We start from the raw sequence: 17,990 nt of genomic DNA, 5'->3' as shown, positions 1-17,990 counted from the left end.
TAGATCTTAACTTAGAGTATAGTATAATTTAAACTTACTTCTAGCAAGCTCATAAAATCTCATGGTTGTGTAATTATTTTCCCTTAAGAATGCCTTCTATTAATTTAATCCCATAATAGCCTTTCTTAGATACAGTGTAATCAAAGAAACTTGTAAACTGTATTTATATTCAAAACAATTCTCATGTATACTTTAGTCTTGAAAACAGTGCATGTGGGATTGAAGAATAAATGAGAATTGTTTTAAGATACACATTTTGTTAGACTTTGCTGTGAGAAATAGTCGTACACAAATTCTTCATTAATGGGAAATATTTTTTGGAAAGTAACTAATATTAAGAGTTAATTATAAAAGTCCACCCATATTTTTATTTAAAAAGATGTTATTTCCTTAGCCATTTCTCACCTTAATAATTGTACATGTATGTTTCTTCCAACTGAGGCTTTGGTTCTTGCCAGTAAAAAAATAAGTGCAGTAAGAAAGTGGTTGTACTGGATGATACTAATCTATAGTACATGCTGTGATTTGAGTTATCAGAAGAATATAATAGATGGAAATGAATTGTGGTAAGGCAAGAACAGACTTGAAACAAAGAAATGCAAAAGATGGAATCTGAAGCAGAAGAAGTATTTGAAACTTGGTATAAGCATTTCTTCGTATGTCACATTTCATGTAAACTGCTGGAGTAATGTCGCATCCACTTCCCTTTGTGGTGATAACAGATAAGAGGGCATCACAAAATGTAACTGAATTATCTGAAACAGCACATCCCGGAACATCAACACTGTTAGAGGTGACAGTGTTCAATTACTGAACTGACAATATTCTGATCCAGGTCCTATAAATTTACTGTGCCCACAAATTTTAAGTTAACTGGAACCAAGAATACTCTGCATTACCTCAGTTTTGCTGAGCATTATGTTCATACATGCAAATAATTACCCAAAAACTATAACATTATGAATGATCACTCATTATCCCAAATCAAACAGATAACCACTGATAAAATATTCTCCTAAAAAAACTGAACAAGCTGTGATGTGTGGTTAATGCATAGCACGTAAGATAAATCAGCAGAGCACAATAATTCAAACAAGATCAAATGCAGAACAAAAAAACATGGAAATGCAGATAAAACACTTACATAATACATAAACAAAGAATCACTGGCAATTAAAAGCAAATAAAAGGGACTAAAACTGTTTAACTATTGAAACTTCCTAGCAGATTAAAACTGTGTGTCGGACCGAGACTCGAACTCGGGACCTTTGCCTTTCGTGGGCAAGTGCTCTACTATCTGAGCTACCCAAGCACGACTCACACCCCGTCCTCACAGCTTTACTTCTGCCAGTACCTCGTCTCCTACTTTCCAAACTTTACAGAAGCTCTTCTGCGAACCTTGCAGAACTAGCACTCCTGAAAGAAAGGATATTGCGGAGACATGGCTTAGCCACAGCCTAGGGGATGTTTCCAGAATAAGATTTTCTCTCAGCAGCGGAGTGTGCGCTGATATGAAACTTCCTAGCAGGCAAAGGTCCTGAGTTCGAGTCTCAGTCCGGCACACAGTTTTAATCTGCTAGGAAGTTTCATATCAGCGCATGCTCCGCTGCAGAGTGAAAATCTCATTTTGTTTAACTATTACCTAAACTAGAATGAGATTTTCACTCTGCAGTGGAGTGTGCACTGATATGAAACTTCCTGGCAGATTAAAACTGTGTGCCGGACTGAGACTCGAACTCGGGACCACTTGGTAGAGCACTTGCCCATGAAAGGCAGAGGTCTCGAGTTCGAGTCTCAGTCCGGCACACACTTTTAATCTGCCAGGAAGTTTTATTACCTAAACTGTTTAACTTTTACCTTGTTAGTATTTATAGCAATACTTGCAATAATGCAGACTGTGCCATAAGTCAGTGAGTTTGCAAAATTGTTATGATTATAGAAAGAAATAAGTTAATGGACAAAATCAGGTTTTAAATACTATTCTGAATGTTACTATTAAAAAGAAACCAACATTTACAGTTATATAAAATTGATCACCATGGAAAGCTACTCTTGCTTATGCATATTGAGCTTTTACATCACTGATTAGAACAATACAGTTCACGGTGTCTCTTAGTCAGTGTTTCTTCAAAACAGTTTCCATTTATCTGATGCTTTTGGTGAGTTGTCGACGTCCACCTCATTAGTCCATAATCCTTCAGCACGTAATCCAGTAATTGGCATTGTCTTGCTGAGCTGCTTGATCTGGGGTACCTGTTACAAGTCTAACAGGAATGCTCAATGTTTGCAGAATTAATTCCATTTTGCATATGTGTCTGCAACGACAAACATAAGGCAAATTCCAAATTAACTAGTGATTGGCAAAATTCTGTTTCCTACACTGATAGACATTTGAGGACATGAAAGTTATTTAAAAGGTAGTTTACAGCTGTTTGTAAAAATGACTGTAAAGCAAATAACTTTACATATTGACATGGTATACAAATGATTTTAAGGTTTAAAAGTAACCAATCAACAAATAGATAGTATGCCACGTCATTGAAAGGCAAGCCCAGTTGAGCTGCTGTGCTGTCACAGTAGAGTCAGCCAGGACAATGTGTCCATGCAGATATATGTGAATATATGTGTTTATCATACGTGTATGTGACTATAATGAAAGCTAGCAACATTCTGATTCTTGTTTATGTGCCTGTTGATGACTCAGAACCCCAACTATTTCGTGAGTTGTGTCTTCACTGCTTAAATTGTTCAAATTTACACATACAACTATCATTTTTAAATTCCAGGTAAGTGTATTTATTTGTTGATTTGCTAAGTTCTGTATTATATTAATTAATGTCTGTTTCTTTAAATCTATTATTTTCTTCATGTATGATAGATCTAAGCTTCCTCTGTTAAGGCACATTATTAAATAAGTTTCATCAAATGAAGTTCACTTTTCTTTTTCTTCTTCTACAGCTTATTTTTATGAATTATTATTATTGCAAGCATGCTTATTGTAAACACACATTTTGAAATTGTACTGATTTTTCCTATGTCTTTAGGTAAAAGTCTTAGCTATTGATGACGGAGTGCCACCGAAAACAGCAACAGCTACACTCACTGTTATAGTTCAAGACATAAATGACAATGCTCCCACATTCTTGAAGGATTATAGACCTGTATTACCTGAGCATGTACCGCCTCGGAAGGTAGTAGAAATACTTGCAACAGATGATGATGACAGATCAAAAAGCAATGGACCACCATTCACATTCAGGATGGACCCCAATGCAGATGATGTTATTCGTGCATCATTCAAAGTTGAACATGATCAAAGTAAGTAAATATATCATGGTTTTTGCAAAATAAAATTTAGAATTTTACACAGTAGTAAAATCAGAGAACAAGGAACAGCTTGAAGAGCAAATGAATGTTAGACAAGAAAGAGAGGAATATTTAGAAATCTGGTACAAGTAGCACAGATAGGAATTACTAGATGCTGTGCTATGGCTTTGTTTTAATTTAATTTTTTTTTGACAGAATGGTGCATCTGTGTAATTATATATTGTTTTGTTCACACTTTATGTAATATCTGTTTATTGTGTCAGCTGTTGAGTGAGTGACATCTGTTAAAATGTGTAGTGGTCATGTGGCTATCAAAATTTGCATTCTGATAAATTTAATAAATTATGAGACAGATCTGCTGACTAGTATTTTCCTCCAGGAGAAAAAATATTTAGTGCTGCTGATAGACACATATAAAAGTAAAAGAGGTACATTACATAGCTTTTGGAATTGTTAGTTCCTTCCTTATGGAGGAAACAGGGATAGTCTGGGGAAGCTTAAAAAGGAAGGACAGATTGCTTAGACCTCAGGGTGAGAGAGACCCACCTGCAGTGAGGATGAGGTACACAAAGATGTAGGCTGAGGTGTCAAAGACAAAAATTGTGCTCTCGATTTTCACTTAACGTCATATCACAGGTGGTGTTGGAAGTATGACTGTACCCATGTGTTTATGATTTTATATAGCTTATTAGGTGTTTCTCTTTTATTCCTTGGAGAAATGCCAAAGACTCCTCATTTTTAATACATCCAAAAAACATTTGTATTTATACTGTTTTAATTACAGTTTAAGCTTTAACAAATGTGAACTTGTAGTGCACTGTGGAAAGACATAATCTAATCACAGATGTGACCACAATGTTATGGATAAGACACAGAAAAATGAATGAGAAAATATGATCTATCAAAAGTTTAGGACTATTTCAGGATAGAAAATGAAATGTATAAGCAGTGAGCAACATTATTATAACTTATCACTGAATTTTTGCACGTCTTCACATTATTAGTGGACAAATCACATCTGTGAACATGAAAATTTTGGAATTTGAACATTTGGAATAATCATAATACAGTCAAACCTGGATAAGTGACAGTTCAAGGAACCACTTATTGAAATTTCTCACTAATTGAAGTTCAGATATAGACTCTCTCATATTTAGAAGTTTTTCTTAGTCATGGTTTAGCAGTTACATGTCTGACCTGGAGAAGTTTAAGAAAAGGGTGTAAGTTATACTGTATTAAGTTATAATGCAATTTTTAATGTCATTTACTGTGTACCTGGCTACATTTACTGAAAGATATCTGTCAGCTTTCTTTGTATTTCCAGTTTGTTATTCCGAATATGGTTTTCAACCTCTCATATCTTTTCAAAAACTGACTCACCTGTCGAAAAATCAAAAACATATGCGGACGTCTTCTAATCTATTTGAAGCATATTGCTTTTTGGGAATAGCATTTATTCCTCTTCAAAACAGACATTTGTGTGATAGAGTCTATTATTGTTACTTTTTCTGTCTTTGGATATGTTGACATAATCAGTAACAACATTGTCATCCGTATATTGTCCGACACCTGTCATTGTTATTTGTTGTTGCTGGGCCTAATTTCAGTATTTTTTCCTCTGGCTCGAAATATTGGCTGCCTTACAGATCTAAATCCAGGTTCCTTGAAACAGTTCTTGATAATACCGTCATTAGCTGGCGACTGGGCTTTCGCAGCAAATTTCATACCAAGAACTATATTTATCTCGGGATCAGTGTCGTTGTCCAGACTAGTCAGAATGTTTCTGATGATGTCTTTGTGATAATGATACCACAAGTGTTGAACCAACTGATGGCATTGGGAGGTAAAGAAATGAATTTCACATTTATGAGTGTTGATACTTCTGTGTGGGTAGAACAGTTGTCAACAAAAAGAATGATTTTTCTTCTGTTGTTCTTACTTTCTCCTTCACCTTTATTCAGCAATACCTTAAATATTTCCCTTATCCGCCAAGCCTTCATGTTTCAGGTAGTAAGTTTAAAGCTGCGAATACTTAAATTACCATACCATAAATTTAACCCCTCTCTTCATGCACTATCATCAAAAGCAGCTGGAAATTAAAATTACTAGAGAGGAATTATTAAGCGTCCCATTCAGTACAAGACTAGTGATGGCTATAATTGCTCTCCTTCAGTTTGGGCTGCCGCCGACATTCACAATAGTTGACTCTTATATCTGTTTGTATGTGTGTGTGACCCACTCTACACAGAAGTTGAACTGCAATTGTTCCACAGGTACAACGATTATAATCTCAGCACAAACAGTGTTGTGTGTGACCTGAGCATTGCCTGTTCTTAAAATAAAAGCATCAGAAAAAAGATTAACATAAAACTTTCAAACTGAGAGATTAACTGATTAGCTAGTACTTACCTGCCAATAGACACACATAAAAATACAAGAAACTATCTTAGCTTTTGGAACTATTAGTACCTTCTTCTGGGAGGAAAAATGGGTAGGTTAAGGAAAGCAATAAAGGAGGGGCAGGTCCCTCTGACTCCAGGGTGGGGATCCACCAGTCATGAGGATAAGAGGAGACGAAGTTCTAAAAACTTCCTTGTACTTTTATATGACTTTATTGACAATAATAAATATTTTGCTCCCTGAAATACAGCAACAGCAAGGTCCTACAAGTATGCTGTTTTTGATACAGCTACAAACTTCAATTCAATATACACACCAGGCATAGAAAAGAATAGTGAGGTGCTGTGCACTTTGTTTACATTTTCTCCTCAAATGTGAATGTTTTAGCTGGGAGCTGCTTGGCAACTTGTAAAAGGATTATCAGATTTCAATTCTGTTGAGTACACACATCTTGATCTGCTGGTTTGCATTCCCCAGCTGCTTTCTTAAAAACTGAATAATTACATCTTTTAAAAGCCTTTAACCAACAATTACCAGCTGTAAAAGTTTTGTGGTAAACTTTTCTGTCCAACAGTAGTCCAAACACAGGAATATTTTTATGGAGGGTTTGTTTGACGCATATCGTAAGCCATTTTCCTATTGTAGAAAATTCACTACTTAAGTTTATCTCTGTATTTCCATATGCCTCAGAATGCAGAGACATTATGGGATCTTTCTCATTCACAATCTTATGAAGGGTGGATTGAGGCAAGACATTTCACTCTAAAACACACTCACAATTCTATGTTTATTATTTGATGGAGGTGTTGTAATATATGCCTGAACATACTGAGAATATCATGCATCTTCCTCAGCAACTAATGCCTGCTTAGTTTTTCTTTGTTTCCTAAAACACTGGTGCTGTGTAACGAGGGGAAAAAAGGCAATGTGTGTATGTCTGATGTATGGAAATGTGATTTATGCACACACTTGCAATTCATCCAAATTCAGAAAAATATAGCAATAGACATATTTGAATGTATGGATAACGTGACTGTAGGCAAAGCGAGCATTTCCTGGATATCAGTCTCTCTTATGAAGATGAAGATGTCTGGTGGTTTCACTTATTGAGTTATCTCACTTATTCAAGTCCGAATATGTTCATAATAATAATAATAGTATCAAGTGGTTTAACAAAAAAACTTGTGTAGAAACATTTGCTTTTTTTCTTGTAGAGGGTGCTAATGGAGATGGAATGGCAGTTGTTTCGTCACTCCGATCATTTGACCGAGAACAGCAGAAGGAGTACTTGATTCCCATTGTTATAAAGGATGCTGGTAATCCTGCAATGTCTGGCACTAGCACACTTACTGTAGTCATTGGTGATGTCAATGACAACAAAATGCAACCTGGTTCAAAGGAAATATTTGTCTACAATTACATGGTATGAGAATTATTAAACATGTTCAGTTTCCTAAAATATTTTCACATTACTTTTACACTTGTACATTTTTAATTATATATAAAATAATGGTTACCAATGTTCTCTGTGGGTCATGTATTTACAAAAGAAAATATTCAAAAGCTATGATTTTTTTTTTTTTTTGTGTAAGATGGAATTCATTGACAAATTTTTGAAGCAAGATATTCTGAATTAGCGGGCTAAAAATAAATGTAACTGTTTGTTGTTTGTTAAAATTACTTCATGTTTCTGTATTAATTGTTTACATATTTCATTCTTATCTTTTAAATTAGGGGCAGGCTCCGGACACAGAAATTGGACGTGTTTATGTTTATGATCTGGATGATTGGGATTTGCCAGACAAGAAGTTTTACTGGGAAGGAATAGATCATCCCAGATTTAAACTGAATGAAGATTCAGGCATGATAATTATGAGACATGGCACACAGGATGGCAGGTAATTCTAAAAGTTTCAAAATGTCAATAATGAAATTCATTTTAAGAGATGGGTTATGAAGACCACAGAATTTTTGGAATTTTTCAAGGATGGCATTTTGTGGAATAGAGGTAATTCTTTAAAGAAGGGTTAGAGGTCAATGTCCTGTAAACCTGAAGGTTGTCAGAAACAGACTTTAAGAAAATAATTTGATCATTCAGCTGAAGATATTTCTGAAAAATCACAGAAAACCTAAATCTGTCAAACTGAAATGTGTCTATTGTTGTAGTGCATGAAGCACTAGTAACCTCTCTTCATCTCCTCCTCAAACACACTCTTCAAATTAGAATCAAATACTTCTGATTCGTTCACAAATTTGAAACAGTTGCAGTAGATATTGTCATTTTTCTGGTTGATACTTTGCCCATCTAGTACAAATTTGTGCCCTGTAATATGATGTGACTAGAAAAGGTAGAAAGGCTATTGACAATGTTTTGATACTGCATCTACATCTAAGTTTATACACTGCAAACCACATAAAGTGAATTGCAGAGGGTACATCCCATTGTACCATTTCTAAGGTTATTTTTGTGTTTCGTTCTCATATGGAGTGCAAGAAGAATGGTTGGCTGGATGCCTCTGTGCTCACCATAATTAGTCTAATATTGTCTTCATGATCCCTGTGGAGCTTTTAGCACATTCCTAGGTTTGTCACATAAAGTTGGTTCCAGAAACTTTCTTAGTAGGCTTTCAGAAGATAATTTGCATCCTTCTTCAAGCATGTGCCAGTTCATTTCTTTCCGAATCACTATGACACTCTCCCATGGGTCAGACAAACCTATTACCAGTCATGCTGCCCTTTTTTGTATACATTTAATATCCTCTATTAGTCCTGTTTGGTATGGTTCTTACATACTTGAGGAATATTCAAATATTCAAGGACGGGTTGTATGAGTGTTTTGTATGCTATTTGGTTTATAGGCTGAATCCCTTTTATTATACCAATGGAATGCAGTCTGCCACCTGCTTTACTTATGACTGAGCTTATGTGATCATTCTATTTAATATCCCCATAAATTGTTACACCCAGATTTTTTTATGAGTTGACTGATTCAAACTGTGACTCATTGATATTGCAGTCATAAGATGATGCTGTATTTTCATTTTGTGAAGGGCAAAATTTTATATTTCTGAACATTTAAGGCATATTGCCAATCTTTGCACCACTTTGAAATATCATCAAGACTTGACTGAGTATTTATGCACCTTTACACAAACAGTGCTTTGTTATAGGTAACTGCAGCATCTACAAAAAATTTGTCTGCTAGGTCATTAATATGCCCAACTGAACTTAACAACCTCATTTTCATCTTACAGATATTCTGGGATTTTCACTGAAGTGACTACACCTCGATGTATTTGCAATTGCATTTTTCATCAATTATTGATTAAATCAAATCCAGTTATCCCACAAACATTCATTCTTGTAGCACTTCATTCTGTATTATGATGAAAGTTCTTGTCACTTGTTTGATAGAGTGTGATTTGAAGACACTAGTATTATATCTTGTAGGGCTGGTCAAGGTATAAGCTCCCTTTAAATAAGTAAAGGAGCAGTGAAGCAAAGGTACTGGTAATGAATTAAAGAAACTCTGGAAAACCACTTTAAGGATAACTGCATCTGAATCTGACTTGGGCTTCTCATGAAACTTACAATAGAGAGAGACGTGATAGAGAACAATAACAAAGTGACAAGGAGATGTGCAAGAATTAGGACAAAAGAAGGAAACAGAGATGGAGAGCACAGGCTGTCCAAGAATCTGACAGAATCCACTTGCTGTTTTGGCCTATAACTAAGAGGCTTCTTCTCACATAATATCCAACTCAGCTTTTTCACTGAGGTGACAAACAGTCCTGGGGTAGCAATATGCTCATATAAAGGTGGTGATAGCATCCTGTACACAAGGTATAAAAGGGCAGTGCATTGGCAGATCTGTTTTTTCTACTCAGATATTTCATGTGAAAAGATTTCTCACATGTTTACGGCCACCCAATGGAATGAACAGACTTTGAATGAGGAGCGGTGGTTAGAACTAGATGCCTGGAACATTCCATTTCAGAAATCATTAGGAAATTCAGTATTCCAAGATCGACAGCGTCAAGAGTGTGCCGAAAATACCAAATTTCAGGCATTGCCTCTCACCATGGACAAAACAGTGGCCAACTGCCTTCACTTAGTGACAGAGAGCACCAGTGTTTGCGTAGAGTTGTCAGTGCTAACAGAATAGTGACAATGCATGAAATAACCATTGAAGTCATTGTGGGATGTATGACAAACTTATCTATGAGGACAGTGCAATGAAATTTGGCGGTAATGGGCTACAGCAGCAGATGACCAATGCATGTGCCTTTGCTAACAGCATGACCTCATCTACAGCAACTTTCCTGGTCTCATGACCATTATGGTTGAGTCCTAGGTGAGTGGAAAACCATGGCCTGGTCAGATAAAAACCAGATTCCAGTTGACAAGAGTTGATGATAGGGTTCAATTGTGATGTAGATGTTACGAAGCCATGGAACCAAGTTGTCAACAAGGCAAGCTGGTGGTGGCTCCATAATGGTGTGCGGTGCGTTTACATGGAATGGTCTAACTGAACTGATCATTAAATGAAAAAGATTACTTTCGGATTCGTGGAGACTATTTAATCCATTGATGGACTTTTTTTTATGGATGATAGTGCATCTTGTCACCAGGCCATAATTTTTAATGTCTGGTTTGAAGAATATTGGAGACAGTTTGAGTAAGTGATCTGGCCACCTAGAGAATCTGACATGAATCCCTTCAAACATTTATGGGAGATAACCAAGAGGTCAGTTAATGCAGAAACACCTGAACCAGCAACACTTTCACAATTATGGATGGCTGTAGAGGTAGCATGGCTCAGTATCTGGGCAGGGGACTTCCAATGACTTATTGAGTCCATGTCATGTCAAGTTTTTGTTCTATGCTGAGCAAAAGGAAGTCCATCATGATATTAGGAGGTATCCCATGACTTTTATAACTCAGTGTATTGCTTAATCTCACATATAAACTATTCATTAAATATGGTATTATTATATCTTTCTAGGTATAATTTGAGGTTCAAGGTGTATGACCGTAAACACACTCAGACTGATGTACAAGCAAACGTAACAGTCATTGTCAGAGAGATTCCTCATGATGCTGTTATTAACTCTGGCTCTATAAGAATAGCTGGTATTACAGATGAAGATTTCATTAGAGTGTGGAACTACAGGGTATGTAGACTGGCTGTGATTTATTTTTTTATTTGACATATAGTTTTATACCAACTTCAACACACTGTCTTTGTTCTTGTAGACACAAAGTCTTCAGAGGAGCAAAGCTGATCGATTCAGAGACAAACTAGCCGAATTGCTCGATACAGAAAGGGAGAATGTTGATGTTTTTAGTGTACAGTTACGAAAAAAGCATCCACCTGTCACAGATATTAGATTTGCAGCCCATGGCTCCCCATACTACAAACCTGTGAGACTGAATGGACTTGTGCTTATGCACAGAGAGGAGGTAGGCTATACATAACTTTTTTTTGAGAGTTCTTATGGTGAAAAATGCATTTTTGTTTGGTTTCTTGATTTATGGCTTATTTTTTCTGTTGCAGATTGAAAAAGATGTTGGTATAAATATAACTATGGTAGGAATTGATGAGTGCCTTTATGAAAATGTGATGTGTGAAGGAAGTTGTACAAATATACTAGATATTAGTAATTTACCATACATGGTTAATGCCAACAAGACCGCACTGGTAGGAGTGCGTGTTGATGTCATAGCAGAATGTACTTGTGGTGCACGTAATTTCAGTAAAGGAGAGAGCTGTAGATTGAGTCCATGTTATAATGGAGGACGTTGTATGGAGGGCAGATTTGGACTGAGGTATGTGTACTGAGTTAATGTGTTCCTTTAAATTGTATTTCCTGAGTCTGAAGATCTTCTAACATTGTTCGTTTCCCATTATTGTGTTATTTCCCACCGTAATTTCAGATGTTTCTTCTTTTTTAAGGTTTTTCATATCAAACAACTCTAATTCTGGTTTTAATGAAACACTATGTTAGTTGGCACGAAAAAAGAGAGTGTTGTTAGCTATTACCTCTTTTCCTGTCTCTAAACACCTTAGTAACCATTAGTTTTTAAAAAAAGAAACCTTATTTTTTACATTTTAATTGGTCAATCACGTTCTTCCAGGTGGCTAAGCGGAGGACAATACAGCAAATGTCCTTCAAATTAAAGATATAGCTCAAATTAAATATTAAGTATATATCTATGTAAATCTTAAATAACTATTGAGACAGGAAAAAAACTAATTAATTCATTCTGAATCTTTTACAGTTGCTCATGTCCAACTGGTTATAGTGGTCCAAGGTGTCAGCAGACAGGTCGTAGTTTCAGAGGAAATGGGTGGGCATGGTATCCTCCTCTGGAAATGTGTGATAGTTCTCATCTCAGCCTTGAGTTTATAACTAAAAAGAAAGATGGAATGCTGCTTTACAATGGACCTATTGTGCCTCCAGAGTCTAATGAAATTATTGTGTCAGGTATGTGCAGCATGAAACAGAAAGCTGTAAGTTTTGGTAGGCAAAGTAGTGTAATGGACAGAAAGCTATTTAGATAGAAATTGTGTCATTATTATTATTATTATTATTATTATTATTATTAATAGATTATAAATTCCACTACACACTTTCATTTAGAACAATACATTGGTGTAAATCAATTAGTACTGAATTGGTTATTGTTTGTACGTTTCAGATTTTATTTCCTTAGAGCTTGAAAGTGGAATGCCTAAGCTTTTAATTGATTTTGGGTCAGGCACTCTGGAACTACGTGTGAAAACAAAAAAGAGTTTAGATGATGGAGAATGGCACAGAGTTGATATATTTTGGGATACTGAGGTAAAATCTGATGTGTCTGTAGTTATTTTATTAAGTTAATCATATTTAATAATCTGTAAAATAAGGAGGAGGAAACTACTCGCCTATAACAGACTAATGTGTCCTGCATACACATATGTAAAATAAGACAGCATTCACAGCAGCTTTTGAGCTTACTAGCAAAAGTACCCAGATTCGCACCCAAACATACACACCCATGGCCACAGGATTGATTAGTCTTGCCTTACCCACGTGTGTATGTGTGTGTCTGTTTGGGTTTCTGTGTTATTGTGTGTGTGAATGTGTGTACTTTTGCTGGGAAAATAGTAAAAGCTCTGGAGCTACTATGAATACTGTTTTCTGTTGCATGTATTTGTACACCACACATCAGTCCACTAATCTTTGTTCCATGTTACAGTATTTTGATAAATTATATATAAAAACAAAGATGAGGTGACTTACCGAACGAAAGCACTGGCAGGTCGATAGACACACAAACAAACACAAACATACACACAGAATTCAAGCTTTCGCAACAAACTGTTGCCTCATCAGGAAAGAGGGAAGGAGAGGGGAAGACGAAAGGAAGTGGGTTTTAAGAGAGAGGGTAAGGAGTCATTCCAATCCCGGGAGCGGAAAGACTTACCTTAGGGGGAAAAAAGGACAGGTATACACTCGCACTCACGCACATATCCATCCACACATACAGACAGTCTGCTTGTGTCTGTATGTGTGGATGGATATGTGCGTGAGTGCGAGTGTATACCTGTCCTTTTTTCCCCCTAAGGTAAGTCTTTCCGCTCCCAGGATTGGAATGACTCCTTACCCTCTCCCTTAAAACCCACTTCCTTTCGTCTTCCCCTCTCCTTCCCTCTTTCCTGATGAGGCAACAGTTTGTTGCGAAAGCTTGAATTTTGTGTGTCTATCGACCTGCCAGCGCTTTCGTTCGGTAAGTCACCTCATCTTTGTTTTTATATATAATTTTTCCCACGTGGAATGTTTCCCTCTATTATATTAGTATTTTGATAAATGTAGACTCCAGTTTAATTTGTAACCCAAGAAATGTATTTGCTGGAAATATAATGAAACATTTTTTCTTTAATGCAGAGTGTTCGCATGGTAATAGATTACTGCAAATCTGCTGATGTAGTTGAACTGGAAGATGGAACTCCACCAGATTTTGATGATTCAAGCTGTCAGGCACATGGTACCATTCCACCATTTAACGAATACCTGAATGTGAATGCGCCATTGCAACTTGGGGGTTGGTTTGTGGAAGCTATTAACCCAGAATTGTACCACTGGCATGCAGCACCATCCGGAAAAGGTTTTGATGGTTGTATTAAAAATGTCCTCCACAACAGCAAGGTAAGGGGTTATGTCAAATTTTAAAGTTCTTTGGTGTCGTTTTAATTAATATGGTGAAATTCATTAGAAATTAATAACCAATACATAATGTACAGCTCCTAAATTTCTTTTCTGTCACTTCTCATACCAAATGATACATCTGTACTTGCAGCTTATGGCCTAATAGTAACTAACAAAACGAATTTTGATAAATATACTTAAATGAGGATGAGAACTGTATTTGCTGTTGTTATTTTGCTTTCAATGTGTGTATGTATTTGTGCCTTCTATGTATCACATCTACTGAAAACTTAAGTACAGTCACATCTCTAATTAAAAATTTGGATTTTTTTAATTTGCATATATGTGTATGTATATAAAGCTTTCAAAATATAGTCTATTCTGGTTTCTCTCTGTTAATTCTACTTGATGTTAACTAGTGCAGCACTGCAATTTGACACACCAGCTCCACAAAACCCATCATCTTTAAGTTTTTATGATCATCATTTTCTTGCAAATTAAGAAAAGACTATTTGTTTCATCATCACCCTATTTACTGATATGCAGGGCTTCTTTATATGATCTGTGGAAAGAGCTGCACTGTTTCTATAATTCTCATTATCTTGTTTGATGATATTTTGTGTGTGAGCAAGATAGAATCAGCAGTAAATCTTGTCCATTATTTTGACAAGTATTTTTCTCCACATTATAAGTGTATATTGAGATATCTTAGCAGATCAGAGTTTTTCTTGTTTTTGCTTGCTTTTTTAATCCCTTTATCCTGCTCTTTCTTTGCAGCTTTATGACCTTGCTCATCCTGGCCATCATCGCAACAGTGTAGCTGGTTGCCCTCAGACAGAGGAAATATGCAACACACAGGACTCTACCATTCGCTGTTGGGAACATGGTACTTGTGTAGGTAGTTTCTCAGAGGGGCGTTGCGAGTGCAAACCTGGATGGACAGGTCCCAGCTGTACTCTGCCTACTGTGCCCACTATGTTCAAGACACAGAGCTATGTCAAGTATGCTTTGTCCTTTGAGCCCGATCGCTTCTCTACTCAGATGCAGCTTAGGTTTCGCACAAGAGAGCAACATGGTGAACTATTCCGTGTCAGTGACCAGCACAACCGGGAATATGGAATTCTTGAGGTAAGTTCTTTCCACTGTTCTGTCCGTTGTTACAGGAACGCAATGGCTGCCATACCTTAACATTTGTTGCTTTAGTTTTCTCCATTCTAATACGACACTCAGTTTTGTTCTGCATTCCCATGTCTCTACTTCCAAAATACATCATTTCCTTCAGTCGTGATCTCATATCATATCTTTCCATTGTCTTTATTTGCATCTGAATATGTATTTCCCAATATGTACTACAGTTTTATTTCTGAATTCTCTGCCCTTCACTTCTACAGTATTATGATATCAAATCTATCTATCAATTGAATTTCATTCATTCACTTCTGAAACTACTTTATTAATTGTGACATGTTCTGAGATCTCAGTATTCAGAAATAAGTGCTTGTAGTATAGTACAAGCTGACATTTAATATCAGTCTGGCCACTTCCAGCCAAAATTGTGAATTGTGAGGCATAAAATTGTAGTTACAAATGTCTACATCTACATGACTACTCTTGAATTGACACTAAGTGCTTGGCAGAATGTTCATGGAACCACTTTTACACTATTTCACAGTGGTTTCGCACAAGAACAGCACATGAGAAAAATGAACACTTAAATCCTTCCATGCAATCTCTGATTTCTGTTATTTTCTTATGATGGTCATTTCTCTCTACATAGGTGGGAGTCAAAGTAACATTTTCACAATTGGAAGAGAAAGTTGGTGGTTGAAATTTCATGAAAGAATTTTGCCACAAAGAGAAATGCCCTTGTTTTAATGACTGTCACACCAACTTGTGTATCATGTACTTGACACTCTCTTCTCTATTTCACGATAATGCAAAATGAACTTCCCTTCATTGAGCTATTTGGATGTACTCCATGAGTCCTGTGGGATAAGGATCCTGTGTGGTGTAGCAATGCTGCAGGAGAGGATGCACATCATAAGGAGATTCATAAGTAGATTTGCTGCATCTTCCAAATGTTCCACCAGTAAAATGCAATCTTGGGTTCACATTCCCAGCAAAAAAATTTTTGTGCGGTAGTTTCAATGTAAATTGTTTGTAATTGTAATCCTTAGGTATTTGGTTGAATTGACAACCTTTAAATTTGTTTATTGTGTAACCAAAACAGTTTTTTTTAGTATTTGTATGTAGGACATTACACTTTTTATTGTTCAGGGTCAATTGTCACTTTTCATACAATACGGATTTCGTGTCTAACTCTTTTTGCAGTTCATTTTGTTACAGTAAGTAGCAATATGTCTTTTCTTACATTGTTGATATTCCTACCTGGAGTTTCCAATTGTTTGATAAACAAATTATTACTATCTCAAAAAAATTGGATGATGTGTTCAGGAGAAAGAGCTTCATGAATTGAGCTAGTCAGTAATGCATTGGTCCATATCTGGCCCTTATGCAAGCATTTATTCAGCTTGGCATTGACTGGAAGTTGTTGGATGTCCTCCTGAGGGATATTGTGCCAAATTCTGTCCAATTGGCACATTATATCATCAAAATCCTGAGCTAGTTGGAGGGTTCTGCCCATAATGCTCCAAGAATTCTCAATTGGGGAGAGATCTGGCGAGCTTGCTGGCCAAGGTTGGGTTTGGCAAGCAGTAGAAACTCTCACTGTGTGCAGGAAGGCATTATCTTGCTGAAATGTAAGTCCATGATCTCTTGGCTTGAAGGGCATAGAATATCATCAATGTACTGCTGTGCTGTAAGGGTTCTATGGATGACAACCAAAGGGTCCTGCTATGAAAAAATGGCACTCCAGGCCTTGACTCCTGGTTGTCAGGCTGTATGGTGGGTGAAAGTTAGGTTGATGTGCCACCACTATCAGGAGCATCTCCAGGCATGTCTTGAACTTGGAACCTTACTGACTGGAGTAGAATTGTCTTTAGTGATGAGTCTCGTATCGAAATGAGCTCTATGACCAGTGCAGATGTGTTTGTACATGCTCTGGGCAGTGATGGGATATCAGCCTAAGTGCCGCCCACCATATGGCCTGACAGCAAGGAGTGATAGTCTGGTGTGCCATTTCCACAGCACCATTATAGCACAGCGAGACATAAGTGATGTTCTACGCCTTGTTTTGTTGCCCTTCATGGCACACCATCCTGGCCTTAAATTTAAGCAAGATAATGCCCGCCTGCACACAGTGAGCATTTCTACTGGTTGTCTTCATGCTTGCCAAACCCCTGTCTTTCCCAACAAGGTCGCTGGATCTCTCCTCAGTTAGAATTATTGGGGCATTATGGGCAGGATCCCCCAACTAGCTTGCTAGTTTGACAATCTAACATACCATTTGGAGATAATTTGGCCCGATATCCTTCAACAACAACAACTCTATGAATCAGTGCCAAGCCAAATAACTGGTTGCATAAGGGCCAGAGGTGGACCAATGTGTTGTTGAAATACTCAGTTTGTGAAGCTTTTCCTCTTGAATAACTCATCCAGTTTTTCTGAAATTGTAATCATTTGTTGTCTGTACAAATACATCTCATCTACTGATTTCCACCCCATTTTGATGATTTTTTTGATGGTGTTCTTTTTTTTTATTGGGAAAAGCAGAGGATCTGTAACACTTCCTTAGGAAATGTCAAATGTCGCTCAGTGTCTTCGTGTCAACTACTATAAACTGTCATATTTCTGACAGGAAATCACAAATCCACTCACAAAGTTCAGGCAATACGTATAGCCATGCAATTTGGTTAGAAACCACCTGTGAGGAATTATGTCAAAAGGCTTCTGGATATCTACAAATATGGAATCAACTTGAGATCCCCTTTCAGTGGCAGTCATTACTTCATGTGAATAAAGAGCTAGTTTTGTTTCATAGGAATAACTTTTTCTGAATCTATGCTGGCTATCTGTTGGGGGATCATAAGTTTCATGTAATTACTGTTTCTCCTACTGGAAAAACTGGCACAGTGTTGGCAGCTTGATAAATGAGTCTTAAGCCATCACATT

The 17,990-nt window shown here is 36.7% G+C and overlaps 1 protein-coding gene across 1 annotated transcript in view; it reads left to right on the top strand.

Moving 5' to 3' along the window:
- LOC124798306 (neural-cadherin-like) overlaps positions 1-17,990 on the top strand; it is a 446,838-nt gene that overhangs the window by 397,821 nt on the left and 31,027 nt on the right. Inside the window, exons 11-20 of the mRNA XM_047261643.1 lie at positions 3,045-3,318; positions 6,942-7,150; positions 7,462-7,625; positions 10,733-10,901; positions 10,984-11,190; positions 11,285-11,556; positions 12,010-12,215; positions 12,430-12,572; positions 13,659-13,919; positions 14,697-15,047. Coding sequence (XP_047117599.1) covers positions 3,045-3,318; positions 6,942-7,150; positions 7,462-7,625; positions 10,733-10,901; positions 10,984-11,190; positions 11,285-11,556; positions 12,010-12,215; positions 12,430-12,572; positions 13,659-13,919; positions 14,697-15,047 — 2,256 coding nt within the window. The remainder of the gene's footprint in view (positions 1-3,044; positions 3,319-6,941; positions 7,151-7,461; positions 7,626-10,732; positions 10,902-10,983; positions 11,191-11,284; positions 11,557-12,009; positions 12,216-12,429; positions 12,573-13,658; positions 13,920-14,696; positions 15,048-17,990) is intronic.

The sequence above is a fragment of the Schistocerca piceifrons genome, chromosome 5, assembly GCF_021461385.2.
Source record: "Schistocerca piceifrons isolate TAMUIC-IGC-003096 chromosome 5, iqSchPice1.1, whole genome shotgun sequence".
Taxonomy (NCBI): domain Eukaryota; kingdom Metazoa; phylum Arthropoda; class Insecta; order Orthoptera; family Acrididae; genus Schistocerca; species Schistocerca piceifrons.
Note: the sequence above shows the minus strand (reverse complement) of the source record. Positions and strands in the feature narration are given on the sequence as shown.